Below are 18,888 nucleotides of genomic sequence, written 5' to 3'. Positions count from 1 at the left end.
TGCTAGCCACAGAGTCTTCCTTTGCTTCTGAGGGATTTGAGGATTGGTGGGGGGCCCAGCTGGCTCCGCACTAGAGAGCTTCGGGGCTCCCCGGGCTGTCCCAGCTTCCACACCCCTGCCTGCAGGAGCTGGGTGCAGCGAGCGGCCTGTCTAGGGAGGTCTCTTTCACAACCGCCAGCAGGCCATCATCAGACTGTCGTTGGAGGCCCTTTGAGGACTGGAAGGGGAAGTCCGTGTGTACGTGGGGGCGTGTGTTTCCACATGTCTGTGGAAATGGTTTCCGATCATCGGCCTGTGTGTATTTGTGGGCGTGCCAGTTCCTGTGGGGGTACTGGTGTGACTGATGCGTCCAGGCCACGTGGAAGGGGGCTGGGCCTGGTCAGCCCCTGCCCCACCGCTACCTTCTCCTTCTCTCGGACTTCTGTGAGGTCCTTGCTAGGCCCTGTAGCCCTCTTGTCCATCCCAGGGCCCTGGCCTGGCGGTGCCTGCTCTGCGGTTGCCATTTTGGGTGGGCCCGGCCATAGGAAGGTCACTGCCGGGGAAGGGTCTTCTGCACCGTGGCCTGGGGCACTCAGAGACCTCGACCTTGCTGACTTCTGCCCCACATTCTCTCAAAGGGATGTTTGCAGGTGCTGGGACGCCCATTGTGTCACTACCTCGTTATCTTGTGACTTTTGTCTGTGTTCTAGTCTCCTCTCCTTAGGATCAGAGGAGATGAAGAGGGCTCTATCCCTGGGCCCCCCTGGAGTGATGGGCTTGGGGTCTACTGTGTCCTCAGCAGGGGAGCCTGACCCATCTTCTGTCCCTCCTCCCTGCAGAGGGGGAAGTGAGAAGGAGGGGGTCAGGGACCCTGCCTTCTGGGCCGGGAAGGCTGAAAAAGCAGAAGTAGAGGAGTAACGGGGCCCTTTGGCCACTGGCTTGAGCCCCACCATGCAGACCCCGGCAGATTTCCCCAGGGGTGAGAGAGACTCACTCCCCTGTCCCAGAAAGGTGAGCAGAGGGTTGGTCTGCCTCCAGCTGTATCTGTCACCATGGCCCTGGGCAAAGAATGCGCTTGGGAGTGGCTCTGTCCCCTGGGGTTTCCGGGTGACTGCTTCTGTCCCCAGGGAGTGTTCTCAGAGGCAGGCACGGAGGCTCAAACCTCAGGGCGGGGTGGGCAGGGGTTGCTGTGTGCCTTGGCTCGCCTCAGCCCCTCTCTGAGCCAGGCTTTCTCCTGTCCTGCCCAGGGTTACACTCAGGGACCTGCAGAGCCTGCAGCTTTTGTGGCCGTTCAAGGTCCCCTGAAGATGGGGCTGTGGCTGTCAGGTCCTAGACCTAGATTGGGAAGTCCCTGAACTGACCACAGTATTGAGAGAGGGGGTGGGCTTGGATGTGCAGGGCATGGCTTTGGGTGACTTACCTGCTCCCCCTTTCCTGGCACTCGAGGCCTGCTGACCCCAAGCTAGGGTAACTAGGGAAGGGTTTGAGAGTAAGGCGGCTCCACCGCTGTCCATTCTCAGCCCGGGTGAGTCACTGGCCTCTGGGCCTCGGTTTCCTGTATCTGCAATGGGGATAACAGATTCGGGAAATTTGGATCTGAGTCAAAGCCATCAGATTGCATTCAGGAGATGTTCCTCTCAGCCCACTGTCTTGGTCCTGGGCCCTCTGCAGGCCCTGGCAGGGATGAAACCTCAGAGGTGTGTCTGCCACAAATAGTGGGCTGCTCCCCCAGATGCGGGGTGTTTGCAGGTGATGTCCCCTCAGCTCTTCCCCCAGTGCCCCCCTTCCCCCCCGTAGCAGACCAGCAAGAACCCGGAGCTCTGCCCCTGAGTCCTGGCTCTGGCTTTCTGTGTGTCAGGTCTGCGTCTCTGTCCGTCCCCGTGGGTCTCGCTGACCAGCTTTGTCTTTCTGTGGCCACCTGCCTGTCTTGTCGGTTCCTGTCTCTGTCTCCACCTGATGAGTGCCTGTGTTCACCTGTTGGGTACATGTCACATGCTGGGTGCCTGTTGGGTTGTATCCCCTTCTGTCTCTGCCTGTTGAGTACGTGTCCCCATCTGTCTCCACCTGTTGGATGCAGCCCCCATCTGTTTCTGCCTGTTGGGTCCCCATCTGTCTCTGCCTGTTGAGTTCATGTCCCCTTCTGTCTCTGCCTGTTGGATATATGCCCCGTGCCCCTCTGCCTGTTAGGTATGGGTCGCCTCCTGCCTCTGCTTTGTTGCGTCCGTGTCCCCATCTGTCTCTGCTTGTTGGGTGTGTGCTCTTCCTACCTCCCCTTGCTGGGTATGTGTCCCTATCCATCCCTGGGCCCGTGTGCCCTCCCACCTCTGCCTGATAAATGCCCACCTTCATCTGTCTTCCCTGTGGATGCCTGCCTCTGCCTATGGGGTGTCCCCCTCTATCTGCCTCTACACGTTAGATGCCTGTCTTTGTGCGTTGGGTACCTGTCTACCCCTCAGCAGCTGTGTTGGCATCCGGCTTTCCCTTTGCAGACCCACAGGGAGGATGATGGGGGAAAGGGCCAGAGGGCAGCCCTCAGGCAATGGGGAGGGGGGGAAGAGAGGAAGGGAACGTGGTAAGATTGTAGGCCTGGAGCTGGGAAACCACAGGCCCCAAGTGATTGGTGGCCCTGAGCTGGGCCCAGCCCCCGCCCTCACCCTGCACATCCGCCTTGGGCCCGGCCACCTCCGAGGCAGCCCCGGACGCTGCCTGCTCCTGCCATGGTGCCTCGGCCCTGCCGGGCGAATGGAGCAGGATCCCAAGCCGCCCCGCCTGCGGCTCTGGGCCCTGCTCCCCTGGCTACCCAGGAAGCAGCGGCCCAGGACCAGCCAGACCTCTCTGCCTGCCCCTGGCCCTGGCTCTGGCCCCAGGCGGGACTCGGTGAGTGTGCCCAGATGTCTGGTCCTGGCCTGGCTGTGGCCCTTGGAGCAGGTGCTTGGGCAGCGAGTTTGGCCTCAGTTGGCTTTCGGCTCTCCTGGCCCCGGCCTGGCCCTGCTGGACGACTGGACCCTGCCCAGACTTGCTTCCTGGGGAAGTGAGGAGGCGCTTCGGGGCTCCAGGGCAATAGCGGCAGATTGGAGGGAGGACAGAAGGGTCCCGGTACAGCTAGGATCTGGCAAAGGGGTTTTTAGTAGACTCCTATGAAGGAAGTTTCAAAGGGTGGATCATGGAGTCTCTGGCCTTAGCTCCTGTCCACCGACTGACACTTACTGGGTTGGTGGGGGTAGTCTCTGGTGACTCTTGGGTCCCTGTGCATCTGAGCCCTGTCCTTCTGGTCAGAAGTAGCCTATCATCCACTCTGACCAGGAACAAAAGCCTGGCTCTGCCTCCCCGGTATGAGAACAAACTCTACTTCCTATTGTGGCAAAACCAAAACCTTTGCAGCCGGGGGAGGGGAGTCGCACAGGCAGGACCCGGGCCGTGCCTGGGGGTCCCTTTGGGCCTCACCGGGGCCAGAGCAACAGGAGCAGTAGGAGCCGTGCCTCACCTGACTCGGCACCTTGGTCGTTTGACCCTCACTAGCCCTTGAGGCCCTTTTGGTGTTGATGAACCAGGAGGCCGGCCCCATTAGTATAGCTGTCTGGTGTGGCCAGCAGGGCCTTGTCTCCGGGGGAGTGGGCTTGGATGGGGACCATGTCCCCTGCTGGCCCGGATGGGACCCACCATGCTCATCAGCTCTGTCCCTCCATCAGGATGAGGGCATCCTCAAGGAGATCTCCATCACGCACCACGTCAAGGCTGGCTCTGAGAAGGCCGACCCATCCCAGTTTGAGCTGCTCAAGGTTCTGGGCCAGGGATCCTTTGGCAAAGTGAGTCGTGAGCCCACAACGGGGAGGGCAGCATTGGTCGTGTCAGAGGCGGGGGTGAGGGGTCACGTTGGGGTTCAGAATGAGAGGGCAAGGGTAGATGGGTCTGAGGGGAGAGCAGGAGGTCACCTTGGTACCCAGGGAGGACAAAAGGTCAACCTGGGGCTCAGGGAAGTTAGAGGTCAGCCTGGGACCTGGAGGATGGGAGCTAACGGACTCTGCCCCCTCCCCAGCTTCTCCTCTGCTTTTTCCCTGTTGCCTTCTCAGGTCTTCCTGGTGCGGAAGGTCACCCGACCTGATAGCGGGCACCTGTACGCCATGAAGGTTCTCAAGAAGGCAACGCTGAAAGGTGAGCAAGGGTCGCCTCCCCGTGCAGAGCCGAGGCTGGGCAAAGGATTGAGGGAGCCAGCCCGGCTCTCCAGAGTGTTCGGTCTGATGGAGGAGATAGCTGTTTCCAGGAGCACGTGGTCTGAGGGTAAAGAAACAGGCCTGTCCTCAGCCCCCCTTCCCCTCCCCGACCTCGTGGCGAAGACAGGGTCCATTCCGAAGAAAAGACTTCTGGGGATTAACCTTGTCCTTCCCTCCTCCCCCTAAGCCAAGCACCAATGACCATAGCTGAAGGGGAATGTCTGGAAGGAAGGCAAAGGGTGAAAGCAGTGTGTGTGTGACAGGGGCCTTCACACGCCTGATACTGAGGTTAGTTGGGCAGAGTTGCTTCACGATGCTTGGAGAGTCTGTGGGAGACCTCTCAGGGTGGAGAAAGGTGTGAGGGAAGAGGCAGGGCGTCCAGGGAGGCAGCCAGGGAGGGTAGAAGAGGGGGAGTTGAGGTAAGGCCACAGAGATGGATAGCAGGGAGGTTCAGAAGGGAGCCCAAGGCCAGGTCTAGAATTCCCAGGCTCACACAGGGCATGACAGTGGTCGGTAGTGGACTTTGGGCTGGGCAGTGACCCATGAGCAGTCTGGGAACCGGTGTAGCCACTGACCAGGGGGAGTGGGCCCTGGCTGGGGTGAGGTGGGGGGGATCAGAAGTGTTGGCCTTGCAGACTTTAGGGGTCCTGTGGCCTGTGAAAGTTTGTTTCTGGGGTGCTGTAGCTTTGGCAGGGGTAGAAGTCATTCCCCAGGAGGGATGACGGGAGCCATGGAGGGGAGGATGGAGGACTTGGGCACTGCTGTGAGGGTCTCCCAGGTCAGGGCAGGAGTGGCCGAGCCAAGCCTGCAGTGTGGGGCGGTTGGGGCTGTGAGCGGGGAGCCTGGGGACGGTGGGTTGCAGCCTCACAGAGGGTAGGCTCACATAAGGAGGGGCCACTTGAGCTGTGCCTTAGAGGATGAGTTAGGACTTCTCCAGACTAAAAATAGTAGAGGAAGGGTACCCCAGGAAGGAGAAGCTGTTTGCCTGAGCAAAAGCGTAAAAATGTAAGGTATATTTGGGAAACGGTGGCTGGAATAGTCCAACTCTAGCATGGTCCATGCCACATCTGGTGAGGGAAATGAAAAAATTAGAGAGTGAAAAGTACTCTGAAGGGGCAAGCAGGAACACTGTAGGAGAGAGGGCCCTAATTCGGCCTGGCAGTTTAAGGAAGACTCCCTGGAGGAGGTGAGGCCTGAGCTGAGTCAAAGAAGAACCTGCTGGTGATCCGAATGCCCAGGGACTTTTAGTCTTTAAAAAAAAAAAAAAAAAAGAGGTATGTGAGGGTGCCTGCTTAGACCCATGAGTCTGAGTTTAGGCCCAAGGAAAGGAATCTCCCAGGTGACTATGCTGTCCATCCCCCAGACCAGCATTAGGGATTTTTTTGTGCCAGGTGGGGAGGGGGTGGTAAAAGCATCCCAGGGGGAGCCTCGGGGCAAAGGGCACACAGAGGACAGAACAGGTTGCTCAGATGGGCTGGATTGAACGGCCTTTGATGGGGCACAGCAGGAGATGGGGCTCGAGGTTCGGGCAGGGCACCTAGGGCCCAGCCCTGGGCACTGCCGTGAGGTGTGAGGAACATGTGGAAGAGAGCCCCTCTAAGCCAGGGCTTGGGGATGACTGTTTGGGGGGCTAGATTCTCCCTGACTGCCTTTCTCTTCCGGTCAGTGCGTGACCGCGTTCGGACCAAGATGGAGAGAGACATCCTAGCTGATGTGAACCACCCGTTTGTGGTGAAGCTGCACTATGGTGAGACCACAGCCCCTGCTCGAGTTCCCACCCTACCTGCCGGCCTCTGCCCTGCCTCTGGGCGGCTGCCTTGCCCACATGTTGCCCCAACCCCCAGCAGGCCAAGGGAGCTTAGGGTAGGGGGGCAGGGCCCAGGGTCCAGCTGGCTCTACCACCGCCTTTTCTCCTCTCCCCAGCCTTCCAGACTGAGGGAAAGCTCTATCTTATTCTGGACTTCCTGCGTGGCGGGGACCTCTTCACACGGCTCTCTAAAGAGGTGAGCTGACACCCCACTGCCATGGGCCCCGGGATGGAGCTGGAGGGACAGCAAGGCCTCTCATCCCAGAGCTCTGTGAAGAGCGTGACCAGTGTGGCTTGGACCTGGACCGCCACCCAGGCCTGCCTAGCAGACCCTGACCTAGGAACCGGCCCTGGGACAGAGCGTAGACTCTGGCCACGCCTCAGAGTTTTTCCAGGCTGGGTAAGGAGGAGGAGGCCCTGGGTCTCACGCCACCCCGACTGACAGGAGCTAAGGAGTCTTTCATTTCTCCACCTCTGTTCTTCCAAGGCTGCCCCAGGCAGGGCTGTGAGGTTGGGAAGAAACCCAAATCCTCCCAGAAATCTAGATATTTTAACATTATGTCCCATGTGTTAACCAAAAGGATTTTTTATTTATTTGAGAGAGAGAGAGAGAGCAAGCATGAGTGGGGGGGCAGAGGGAGAGGGAGAAGCAGACTCCCCGCTGAGCAGGGAGCCCGATGCGAGGCTCGATCCCAGGACCCCGAGATCACAACCCGAGCCGAAGGCAGACACCCAACTGACTGGCCACCCAGGTGACCCTAACCAAAAAGCTTTTAACTGACATAAAAGATTTTGAGCCAGTTATAAAAATGGGACCATCAATACAAGTCAAACTTCAGAAGAGAAACAAACTTTAAAAAGATTTTTTAAATGTTATTTTAATATTTGAATAGGTAATACGTTTACATGATTGAAAAGAAAAATATCATTGAGAAGTCTTCCTCCCACCCCCGTCCCTCTACCCCCCATAGGTAAACATTTTTATTGATTCTTGTTTAAGCACCCCATGTTTCTTTAGTAACACAAACCATTCTGATACACGTTCTGAATTCCAACCCCCACTTTCTTACAGAAAAAGTACTACCCTGTCTATACCGTTCTGTATCTTGCCTTGCTCAAGACAGTGTATCTTAGAGGTCGATGCGTATCAGAGCACAGAGACTCTCCTTGCACAGAGTTCTCCGTCCTGCACGGGACCGAGCGCTCGTTCCAGTCTTCTCCTCAGTCCCCGAACTCTTCCAGCCCTTTCGCTCTTTCCAGACGGTGCCACAATGAGTGACTTGTGTGTTAGTCCTTCCACACTCAACCCCCTCTGTAAAGAGAAGAGCCTATGGCACGGGGGTGTCTAAGGGTCCTCCCCAAGGTGAGCCGTCAGGCCCAGGAAGCTGCTGACGGCCGGGTGCCCCCCGCTCCCGCTGACTCCGCCCCCGCCTGGTGCAGGTGATGTTCACAGAGGAGGACGTGAAGTTCTACCTGGCTGAGCTGGCCTTGGGCCTGGACCACCTGCACAGCCTCGGTATCATCTACAGAGACCTCAAGCCTGAAAAGTGAGTGAAGCCCGAGCTCCACGCCAGCCTCCCTCGGGAGTGAGAGACAGGCCCCGGGTCTCTCCCGTCGGGGGGGCGTGACTCTCCCCAACAAAGTCTCCCTCTCTCTGGCGGCCCCATGAATAGAGGGGTGGAGTGGGACGGTGGCGGACGCAGACCCACCCCGGGGGGCTGCCAGATCCCAGTGCTGCCATTAATGAGGCCGAAGCTCCTCTGTGTAGACGACTGCCTACGTTTTTTGCTAATCCAGTGTGATGTCTGAGATGCCATCACTAAAGGTCGTTCCTCGATGTGGTCCTCTCTAGAATTTTCCTTAATATCTAAATATCCTCAGATGGTAACTTGGGGGAGCCCAGGGGGCCAGGCGCTGGGCTGGAAAGAGATCTGGCTTTAGAGTTAGGCCTGAAGTCAAATCTTGTCTCCACCACCTGTTAGCTCTGTGACCGCGTGGAGTTACGAACTTCCCCGAGCTTTAGCTTCCCCGTTGTTAAAACAGGGCCATAATAGTACCTGCCTCAGCCAGTTGTTCCAAGGATTAGCAAAGAAGGCAGGCGACACATCTGCTTGGCGGCACCAGCCTGCTCCACCTGCCCCTCATCAGATGGATCTGGGTGGATCACCTTCTCTGGGCCAGGCCCAACCCCCCCTCAGCCCCCATGGTGTCACCAGAACCCAAGGGGCCACAGCTGAAGGGCCCCGACTCCCATCTCTCCATTACAGCATCCTTCTGGATGAGGAGGGCCACATCAAACTCACTGGTGAGTAGAGGGCCCCTGCCCCCCGCTCGAGTCCCCGGGGAGGGCAGGATGGGCTCTTGATAGGCCTGGGCTGAGTGCCAGGAAATCTGTTCTTCTTGAGAGGCTGTGCCAGGCACTTGGAAGTGGTCAAAAGCCCAGGCCCTAGACTTGGGATGGCCTGGGTCTGAACCCTAGCTCCCCACTAGGTGACCTTGAGCAAGTCACCTAACCTCTCAGGGCCTTAGCCTCCTCCCAAGCGTCTTGGGGGGTGATGCCTTCAGGCCTGTGGGCAGGGGGGTGGGTGTGCCGTGGGGCTGTTTGTCCAGGGGTTGGCAGCAGGGAAGGCAGGGGGGTTCCTAAAGATGTGTCCTCTTGCCCTTGTTGCCGCAGACTTTGGCCTAAGCAAGGAGGCCATTGACCATGAGAAAAAAGCCTATTCCTTCTGCGGGACAGTGGAGTACATGGCCCCCGAGGTCGTCAACCGCCAGGGCCACACCCATAGTGCAGACTGGTGGTCCTATGGGGTGTTGATGGTGAGTGCCCAGACGGGGGTAAAGCATTCAGCCCATGCTTTGGGCCTCGGTTTTCCCATCTGTGCAGTGAGGGAGTTGATAGTCTCCAAGACTTCCTCCTGTCTTCTCCCGGCCAAGCTGCCTCACCCTCCACCTTCCTTGGGAGGATTCCAGGCTTGGCCCCGCGTGGGCTGCCCCCAGCCCGGGACTGGGCCTCTTCTCAGCCTCAGCCCCCTAGTACTGCTTTTGGTGTAAAGGAAAGAGAGTCCCAATTCTTGATCCGGCTGGACCTGCCCCAGTCCAGCAAGAACCCTGGGAATGGAGCTGAGTGGCCTGGGTGGGAGGAGGTGAGGGACGGGGAGACAGAGACCAGAGTCTCAGAGACCCTTGTCCTTTGCAGTTTGAGATGCTGACGGGCTCCCTGCCCTTCCAGGGAAAGGACCGGAAGGAGACCATGACACTGATTCTGAAGTAAGCACCAGCCATGCCCTGACACTTCAGGGTCTCCCCCGATGCTGGCCCCAGCTTGGGGGCCAGCATAACACCCTGTTCCTGCCCCAGACTTCCCCATTGATGAGACCCTCCTCTGGGTTAAGCATTATGCTTGCCAGGGCTTGGGCGGGTATCCCTGAAGTCTCTGGGAGGTGGGTTAGTGGATGGTTTGTCTGGATCGAGCTGGAAATTCGACCTGGACAGAGCGGGTTGGAGAGACAGGGCCTCTGGGGCGGGCTTAGGCCTGATGAGATCTGGGGGCTATTTTAGGGCGAAGCTAGGCATGCCCCAGTTTCTGAGCACGGAAGCCCAGAGCCTCCTGCGGGCCCTGTTCAAGCGGAATCCTGCCAACCGGCTCGGTAAGCAGCCCCAGCTCGGGAGGGGAGCGGGGTACAGCTGCAGACTAGGCCACAGAGCCACATCTGGGGCTGAAAGGGGCCGTTGTCCTTTGTGTGGGCAGACAATGCCGCGGGCCACCCTGCTTTCTGGCTCCATGTGTGGTGTTGGGGGGGGTGACCTGTGTGTAGGGGGAAGGCAGGAACTGAGTCATCCCCACTCCCCCTGGGGACAAGGACAGAGGGCCCCACACAGCTCTTTCGCCAAGGCTGCTGGCACAAGAGAAAGAGCATGAGCTCAAGAGTCAAAAGGCTCAGGTCCCAATCCTGGCCCTGTGTCAGGTCCCCACTGCCCTGCACACAGTTGTGGTCCCTCCGTAAATATTTGTTGAATGAGTGCCATTTATAAACTAAGTGACCCGAGGCAGTTGACTTCACCTCTCGGAGCCCCGGGTCCTCATCTCCGTGGAGGATGCTCTCGAACCGTGTTGACTAAATGAAGTTGCACGAACATGCCTGGTGTGTAGTAGATGGTAGTATGTCTTGGCTCCTTGGCTCTTTGGCTCCTGGGTTCCTCTGGACCATGAACAGCTTTGTAAGGTCCAGTCCGGGTCACTGGGGTTGAATGAGTGAGAGTCTGCCTGGTGGCTGACAACGACATAGGATAAGAGCAATAGAGAGGAGGCCTGGGCTGGGAGGGAGGTGGGGGCCTCTGCAGTCTCAGAACAAGGCCAGTTTCTGTTGTGTGCGGCCTTGGACAAGTTCCCTGACCTCTCTGGGCCTTTCTTCTTCCATTAGTACATTGGAGCTTGATCATAAGGGTTTCCAGAAAGTGGAAAATGCTGAGTGGGCTGTAGGCCTTTTGGGGTGATGGGTGGGTGGATTTGGGGCAGAGGAGCCCATCGTCCCCCATGCCCCAGTAGACTACTGCAGCCACTGGTCCCAGACCACAGTGAGGTCACACAGCAGACAGGGTGGGTGTCTGGGGGCTTGGACTGTGCAGGGGCAGACCCCTCATCTGGGCTCTTTCAGGCTCCGGCCCTGATGGGGCAGAGGAAATCAAGCGGCATGCCTTCTACTCTACCATTGACTGGAATGTGAGTGTGTCTGTCCACCCCAGATCCCCAGTCAGGGCGTCATCTGTGGTGGGAGGGGGCTTCTACCAACAAGGGCCCCAGATACGGAGTGGGTGATGGCACGGCCTTGGAGGAGAGGCTGGCCTCCCAAGGGCCAGCAGTTATGCCCCTGTCTGCATAGCCTATGCTCCGGGCCACTTACCTTCTCCTGCCTGAGGCTCCTCGTGGGCTGCTGGGGGTGCCATGGTGACTGGAGTGCCCACCCCACCTTGCAGAAGCTATACCGTCGTGAGATTAAGCCACCCTTCAAGCCGGCCGTGGCTCAGCCTGATGACACCTTCTACTTTGACGCTGAGTTCACATCCCGCACACCCAAGGGTACGTCTGTGGTCTGGCTTGGCTTGGGCTGGTACAGGAGGGAAGCAGGAAGTCGGGGGCCCCTTGGGATGTAGGGGTGGTCAGGGACTCGGGCGGGCCCAGGTGTGTGGGCAGACCGAGGGTAGGTCTCTGACTCTTTGTCCCCATCTCATTCAGCCTGACTCTCCCACTCCAGGGCTCTATGGGCCTCTTTGTATCTGGGTGAGGGGGTGGGGGAGTGGGTGGTTAAGGCCACAATAGAAAAGTCAGGCCCCCTGCCCGGGGCATCTTCCAGCCCACTGGGAAGACCGAACACATCAGGCTCACATTCACGTCAGGGCTAAAGAATCCGACCCAGCAAAAACATGAGGTGGAGACAGTCTGACAGAACAGAGGTGACAGCGCCCACAGGTCAGGGGCAAGTGTGGGAATCGCCTTTGGCTGCTCTGATCACTGGACCTCAGTGTACTCATCTAGACCATGGGCTCAGCCACAGACCCACTCTGTTCTTGGGGTTACTGCGAGAAGCCAAGGAGGGGGCTTTTGGGAGGGAGTTTGATAAATCCCCATATTTTGGCCAGATTTTGGGGGATAGTGTTAGTTCTGGAAGGATTCCCAGATGGGTGGGTTTTAGCTCTCACTGTGGGTTGCACACCTCTGATGACAGGGAGCTTAGCACTTCTCCAACAGTTTGTCCCATCCTGATTCACTTACTGACCCGGACATACCAGGTTCCTGCTGCGTGCCAGTGACCAGCCACGGGGCTGGCTCTGCCTTCAGACGGCTCACACCGTAGTTGGGGGAGAGACGTGAAAACTATTGGGCAGTGTGACGAGCGCAGCTTCCTAGGGGTGTGGAGCTGGGGGAGCAGCCTCAGGCAGTTTCTCAGAGGGGAGCGTGACAGCTGAGTCTCCAAGGACAGACGAGCCGTGGAGTACCCGGTTACAGGGAACAGCATGAGCTTGGGGGCTCCTTTAAGGAGCTCGGGAGTCTGGTGAGGCTGAGCTGTGGAGTGGGGCAGAGGAAGCTAAGATCACAAGGACCTCAGTTGCCAGGCTGTGGAGTTGGGCTTTCTTCGGAGGGCACTTAAAGCGTTCAGGCAGCGGGTAGGTTTGTGGTTGGGACCATCCCTCCTGCTGCTGTGCGGAAGATGGACTCGAAGGGGCAGACCTGAGGACGGAGGCCTCCAGAGAAGGATGAGGTGTCCTGGCTTGGGCCAGACGCCCAGTGTGGGGGGTCTTTTATGTTTCTTGTATGTCAAGGCTGGGCTGGTCTAAACACACGTGAACAGATGGGCTAACTGAGGCCTGACGTGAGGGGCCTGCCCAAGCCCCCTCCAGAGCCTGCTGCCGAGGCAGGCCTGGAAGCCCCATGGTCTCCTTCTGCTGGGCTTCCTCGAGGTCAAGGGCACCTTCTCAGGGTCACATCCTCCTCCCGCCCCTGCAGACTCCCCAGGCATCCCCCCCAGCGCTGGCGCCCATCAGCTGTTCCGTGGTTTCAGCTTCGTGGCCACTGGCCTGCTGGAGGACGATGGCAAGCCTCGGGCCACACAGGCACCACTGCACTCAGTGGTTCAGGTGAGGGGGCAGGAGACAGCTCTAGTCTTTTCTACCTGGAAGCCACCAAGGCAGAACGGCTGAGAACACAGGCTCTGGCGTTCAAACCCCGACTGTCACGGTATAGTCCGTTGGACCTCCCAACCTCCCTGGGCCAGTTTCTCGGCTTGGATGGCAACATGGGTAGAAGTTTCCCAGCGCAGAGCCAGGGACGTTGTAGAACCTAGATAAGTAAATGCAAGGGGTGCCCGGGGTGACTGGCAGGTCCCTGATGGGGATGGGGCAGAGGGCTCTCGTTTCCTCACATATGTCCCCCATGAGTGCACTTTCGCAGCTCCATGGGAAATTCAGAATTGAGAGGCATGAGTGTAGACTCTGGAGCTCATTTCCTGGGTCCAGAGCTTCCAAGGTAAGGGACTTTGAGTGAGACATTTACCTTCCCAGGGCCTCCATTTCCTCAGCTGTAAATGGAGGTGATGATAGAAGCTTTCTCCGTAGGTGGTTGTGTGTGTAAAGTTAAGGTGACTGTGTAATTTATTATACAACTGGGACATCTTTGTCCAGGACAAGTGTTAAACCAGACTGGATACAAGGACAACAGGTGTGAACCAGGGCTGTCACGCGGTCACTGCTGAAAAGTGCTGAGACTCGTGCCTGCCACACACTGAGTGCCATAGAAGCATTTGCTGTTGTTAATGGCTCAGAACCTTAAGACCCCTCATGAGGTGGGCTGTGACACCCCAGAAGGGGGAGGCAACTCACCCACGCTCACAGGAAGTGGCAGAGCCAGGACCCAGCTCAGGGCTCCTACGTTCCTCAGGCCTGCCCAGCTTTCTTGGGGCCACAGACCCCTCGATGTGTGTGTGGCGGCTGTTGCCTGCCCCCATCGCCGCGTCTGACCACAGCCCGGAGCCACTGCGTGTGCCCACATAGAGTAGAAAACTGAGGCCCGGGGGGCAGATTCTTGCTCAAGGTTACAGGACCAAGATTCTGCCCCAGGCCTCTGGCTCTTGCCTGGTGCCACGTCCACTGAGCCAAGGCCTTGGGTGCTAGGGGACGACCCCCGCGTTCTAGAGCAGAGGGTCAGCCCCACCTGTTGTCTCTTACAGCAACTCCATGGGAAAAACCTGGTTTTTAGCGATGGCTACGTCGTAAAGGAGACGATTGGTGTGGGCTCCTACTCCGTGTGCAAGCGCTGTGTCCATAAGGCCACCAATATGGAGTATGCTGTCAAGGTGGGCCTCTTGACCATGTCTCGACCAAGGCCGCTGGGCTGGGGGGAGGCCAATGTAGTCCTTGCCCTTTGGTGGGGGAGGGTGGGTGCCTTAGGCTCTATGGGTGGGTGAAAGGCATGTAGCCGGCACCCCCCAAGCCCTGCAGGGTGGGCTCCGTGGCAGGGAGGGGCTCTGAAGAATGTACCCCCTTTCCTCAGGTCATCGACAAGAGCAAGCGGGATCCCTCAGAAGAGATTGAGATTCTTCTGCGGTATGGGCAGCACCCCAACATCATCACTCTGAAAGATGTGAGTGGGGGGTCCTTGAGACTGGGATGAGGGCTGGGGCACTCAGCTCGGGGATTTGTCTCAGGACTGCCATTCCTTTGACTTCTGATTTTCCTCTGCTCGTGGGAGGCAAGGATCTTTGTGCTTCCCATCTGGCTGCACCCCAAGGCCCCCACTTCAGACTCAGGCATAGTCTGACCGCTTGCCTGCCCCCTGGGGGACCAGTGCTGATATCCTCCTGTCTAGGGAGGACAGGGGCCCAGAGTAGTGAAGGCCCTGAGGGCCACTGAAGCACAGAGCAGAACACGTGTCCGAGGCTCGTGTCCTTGTTTCCCAGTGAACGGGTAACCAGGAGGCCCGGGCCTGGCGTGGAGGGGAGGGCCCTGATGGTGAGGTCTCTGGCAGGTGTACGATGATGGCAAACACGTGTATCTGGTGACGGAGCTGATGCGGGGTGGGGAGCTGCTAGACAAGATCTTGCGGCAGAAATTCTTCTCAGAGCGGGAGGCCAGCTTTGTCCTGCACACCATCAGCAAAACCGTGGAGTACCTGCACTCCCAGGGGGTAAGTCTGGGGTAGGGGGCACCCCGCGGGGATGGCGGGCTGCCGGGAGTCTGACCATCAGCAGAGTGCGTGAGCCGTGGGCTGGCCCAGGCAGTGGCAGGCTTCAGGCAGCCAGCCAGAGGGGAGACGAGGGATGGTGGGTGGGTAAGTAGATGGATCTTAGGAAGGGAAGGAGGGAGATGTGAGGCCAGATGGTGAAAAGGAATGTTTACACTGTACTTACTGTGTGCCAGGCACCACGCTAAGTTCTTTCCTTAAATTATCTCGGTTGATTTTCACAACAACCCTGTGAGGTTCGTGCTGTTATTGGCCCCACTTTACAGGTAAGAAGACCAAGGCTCAGAGATGTGAGGTCACTTGCCCAGGTCACACAGCCAGGGAAGAATAGAGCCAGAATGTCTGAGGAATGTGCTTGAGGAGCTGCAGATAGGGTGTGGGTTTGTGAGTTAGGAAGCAGCAGGGTCAGCAGGGAGTCGAATCTGGTTGTGGGTTCGGCTGCTAGGACAGAGGAAGTGGATGTAGGAGGAAATGCTGCTGGAAAGATAGCAGGTGCTAGAGAAGAGGTGTTCGTCCAAACTGTACGACTTGGCCTTTGTCACTGCGTGCACTGGAGGTAGATTGCCTGTGGTGTGTATAGAAGCTGAAAGCAGAGTTAGCATGAGTTTCTCTCTGGACAAGATAATGTTTTGGGGTGCTTCCAATCAGACAGCGTGGGAGTTAATGCAGGTTCTGGAATCCGATGATCGGCTGTGTCTAAGTCCTGTCTGTACGGTGGGGAAGGCCCCTCACCTCTGAGCCGTCTCCTCCTCTGCCAACTCGGGACAGCGGGAGCTGCCACCTCGCCGCTCTGGGAAGGCGCCACGGGCCACGGCAGCCCCGTGGAAGATGCTGCATCGGGAGGAGTAGGGCCAGATCATTGCTGTGCCTTTTTTTTTTAATTAACTTTTTACTATCAAAAATTTTAAATATATACAAACTCTGAGAGGAGTATAATGAACCTCCAGATACCCATCACCCAGATGAAAGAAGTGTTGGGATTTTTGTCTCCCTTCTTCCGTCTCTCCGTCCCTCTCTCTCTTTTCTTCCCTTTCTTCCCTTCCTTCTTCTTCCTTCCTTCTCTTTCTTTCTTTTTCTGTTGCCGAAGTATTTCTCCCAACCTTTTATTGAGGAAAACATTCAAATCTATAGAAAAGTTAAAAGAATCTTACAGTGAAAACCATTTCCCTTCTCGATTCACCAAATCTTAACAGTCTGCCATATTTTCTTTATCTGTTTCTGTGTTTGTCTCTACCTCTATATCCTTATCTCTGCATATGAATATATATTTTTACAGGTGCATTTGAAAGGAAGTTATGACACTTGACCCATAAATACCTATAATTAAAATATGTTAAAGCATATCTCAGACCTCACATAATCTCAGTTGTATATCTAACTCTAAAAAAGACATTTTCTTTCATAAACTCTCAAAATTAACAATTACTTGTGTTCACGTGGTACCCAGTCGATAGATACATTTCCCTATTGTCCTTTCAAAAAATCTTTTGCCATTATTATATTGGAATCACAATCTCTGAGAGATTTACACCTTTCCTTCACTTGTTAAATCCCTTAAGTCTCTTTTCAAAAACAGAGATAAAATTTGCACGGAGTAGATCTTAAGTGTATAACCTGATGCATTTTCTTAAATGTGTACATCCGCATAACCTCCGTAGTAAAACCTTCCTTTTTTATGCCACTGACTGGTTGAAGAGATCAGTTCTGTGGAATGTCCCACGTTCTGAATGTGTCTGTTTGCTTCCTTATGGCATCGCTTTTTTTAAATATATTTTTTTAAGATTTTATTTATTTTTGAGAGAGAGAGAGCATGAGAGCGGGGAGGGGCAGAGGGAGAAGCAGACTCCCCACTGAGCAAGGAGCCTGATGAGGGCTCGATCCCAGGACCCTGGGATCATGACCTGAGCTGAAGGCAGGTGCTTAACGACTGAACCACCCAGGTGCCCTATGGCATAATTTTAATCGTTTCTCTATTGCGTGTATTTCTAAAATCTTGATTATATTCTGCTTCAACTTCTTTTCGAAAGCAAGGAGTTAAAAAACACTTCGTGGGAGGTGCAGTGTACTTCCTATGGCATCACATACCCAAGCAAAGTGTCACTTTGCCCCCATTAGTCATTGGTGCCCTCCGGTGGTAACAGTCTGGGGATGGGTGAATGGGTGGCAGGCAGTGGGTGAGCCTGACAGCGTATTGTGAAGACCCTCACCAACCTTTCATGCAATGGTTTCATCCTCTCAGGATCTTTGCCTGAATCAATCATTTCATTAGGATGGCAAAAATGGCAATGTCTGATTCTAATTTATTAGGGGGGATTCTTTTGTAAAAAAAAAAAAAAATCAGAGCTTCAATTCGGTTACCACATGTACTGTTTTAATGGTCATGTTTGAAGTGGCTTTGGCTTTTGAAATGGCCAGTGCAAATGGACTAATATTTAAATATGTCAGGTCAGATAATGTTTCCTTTTCCTGTTTTGTTCTCAAGTGAGTATTAAAGTTACCTCCAAGAAGGTTTAGAAGACAGAGCCAAAGCAATGAGTTTCTCATGGGTCAAACTCAAAACAAGGAAGGGCTTTGTAAAGTGAGAGCTGCCTCTTCCACTAGGGATATAGTATAAACGCCAAGGACAGACAACCACGTGGTGGGGGTGTTACGGGAGAAAGTTCTCTCTTTCCCAGCGCTGCGAGTCTGTGGGTCTCTAAAGTTTCTGGCCCTTTCCAAATACCAGCGGAGATGATGAGGAAATGGGAAACCCTCCTTGAGGTATTTGGAGGGAGATTCTTTGAGTTGATTATGAGTTGGCAGTGTCTGTGGTCTAGAAGCTGGGAATCTCCTGAGAGGGATGGGAAGGAGAGCAGCAGGGTCCCCTGGGACTTTGTTTGTTTTAATGTTCTCTTCAGTAGAAATTGAAGTATGGCATAAGCACGATTCCTCATGTACAAGTCAGTAAACGTTCAGAAGTGAATACGCCCCCCTAACCAGCACCCAAGTCAAGAGGCAGAGCTTCTCCAGTTTCCCACAATTCCGTCATATCCCTGCCAGTCCCTGCCGCCTTCCCAAGGATAACCGTTCTAAGCTAAGTGCTAAAAAGCAGCTTCTCTTCATTTTGCCCGTCTTCGAATTCTGCATACACACCCTTGGTCGTATCTTGCTCCCGCCGCGCCGCGCGCTGCCTGCGATTCCTCCGCGTCGTGCGGCCGTAGCGCCCTCGTCGTCACCGTGGTGTAACTTCTGCTGTATGATCAGACATGCTTTCGCGCTCCCTTCTGCTGTTAATGGACACTGGGTGGTTATCAGGTTTTGACTATAAGTAAATAATGCCGCCGTGACATTCTAGCACTTGTCTTCTAGTGACCACGCGTGTGCGTTGTGACACCGTGCGCACACCTAGCAGCGGACCCTCCGGGTTGCAGTGTGTGTGTGTGTGTGTGTGTGTGTGTGTGTGTGTGTGTGTGTGTGCGTCTTCAGTAGGTGATGCCAGACAGTTCTCCAGAGCTGTTCTGCCTGCTTACAGCCCCTCCAGCGCGTGCGGGAGTTCGGTCCTCGCCGACGCTTGGGCTCCTGCGTGGCCCTAATCCAGCCGCACCCGGAGACGGCGAGGGCTTTCTCAAAGCAGAGTTCATCTGCATTTCCCTGGTGACCGGTGCAGTTGAGCCCCTCTTCGTGTGTTTATTGCCATTTTGGACAGCCTCTCTCATGCACTGCCTGTTCAGGTCCTATGTTTATTTTTAAAAATTGGGTTGTCTGCCTTTTTCATCTTATTTTGCCAGAGTTCTTTGTTGAACACATGGAGCCCTTTTGAGCCTAGCTTCCCTCGTGTTGTCTCCAGAAGGGCCCCGCTATGCCCGGGACGGCCTGTTTGAGACAAGCCAGTAGAGTCACACTTTGGCTTCTCTGTTTAACCAGATGATTTACATAGAACTTCACTTTTTTTTTTTTTTTTTTTTTTTTTTTTTTTTTTGCGGCTGGTCCCAGGTGCCTGAATGCACACCCTCCAGTGATGGGGAGGACACAGGTGTAGCTGCTAACGGAAGCTGGTGTGACACAGCAGTTCGCACAGGCCAGAGTTCTAAGCACTTTACGTATCAACTCAGTTGTTCCGACAGACAACTGGAAGTGGGTACTGTCATTATGCCCATTTTCTTTTTTTTTTTTTTTTA

General features: G+C 55.7%; 1 protein-coding gene across 4 annotated transcripts in view; it reads left to right on the top strand.

The window, feature by feature from the left end:
- The window catches only part of RPS6KA1 (ribosomal protein S6 kinase A1), a 39,486-nt gene that overhangs the window by 11,329 nt on the left and 9,269 nt on the right, over positions 1-18,888 (top strand). The window contains exons 1-16 of one of the 4 annotated variants that reach the window (XM_045782384.2): positions 334-990; positions 3,669-3,785; positions 4,050-4,131; positions 5,857-5,937; positions 6,114-6,193; positions 7,438-7,544; positions 8,265-8,302; positions 8,672-8,814; positions 9,194-9,264; positions 9,556-9,644; positions 10,653-10,717; positions 10,972-11,074; positions 12,500-12,630; positions 13,719-13,844; positions 14,042-14,131; positions 14,516-14,674. In XM_045782384.2, the coding sequence (XP_045638340.1) occupies positions 931-990; positions 3,669-3,785; positions 4,050-4,131; positions 5,857-5,937; positions 6,114-6,193; positions 7,438-7,544; positions 8,265-8,302; positions 8,672-8,814; positions 9,194-9,264; positions 9,556-9,644; positions 10,653-10,717; positions 10,972-11,074; positions 12,500-12,630; positions 13,719-13,844; positions 14,042-14,131; positions 14,516-14,674 (1,542 nt within the window). In that variant the 5' untranslated portion in view covers positions 334-930. Of the gene's footprint in view, positions 1-333; positions 991-2,546; positions 2,857-3,668; positions 3,786-4,049; positions 4,132-5,856; positions 5,938-6,113; positions 6,194-7,437; positions 7,545-8,264; positions 8,303-8,671; positions 8,815-9,193; positions 9,265-9,555; positions 9,645-10,652; positions 10,718-10,971; positions 11,075-12,499; positions 12,631-13,718; positions 13,845-14,041; positions 14,132-14,515; positions 14,675-18,888 lie in introns of those variants that run through there. The other 3 variants (XM_045782382.2, XM_045782381.2, XM_045782383.2) reach the window with 3 other exon arrangements.

This window comes from Ursus americanus, chromosome 33 (genome assembly GCF_024610735.1).
Source record: "Ursus americanus isolate L20-20 chromosome 33, mUrsAme1.1.p, whole genome shotgun sequence".
In the NCBI taxonomy this organism is placed as follows: domain Eukaryota; kingdom Metazoa; phylum Chordata; class Mammalia; order Carnivora; family Ursidae; genus Ursus; species Ursus americanus.
Note: the sequence above shows the minus strand (reverse complement) of the source record. Positions and strands in the feature narration are given on the sequence as shown.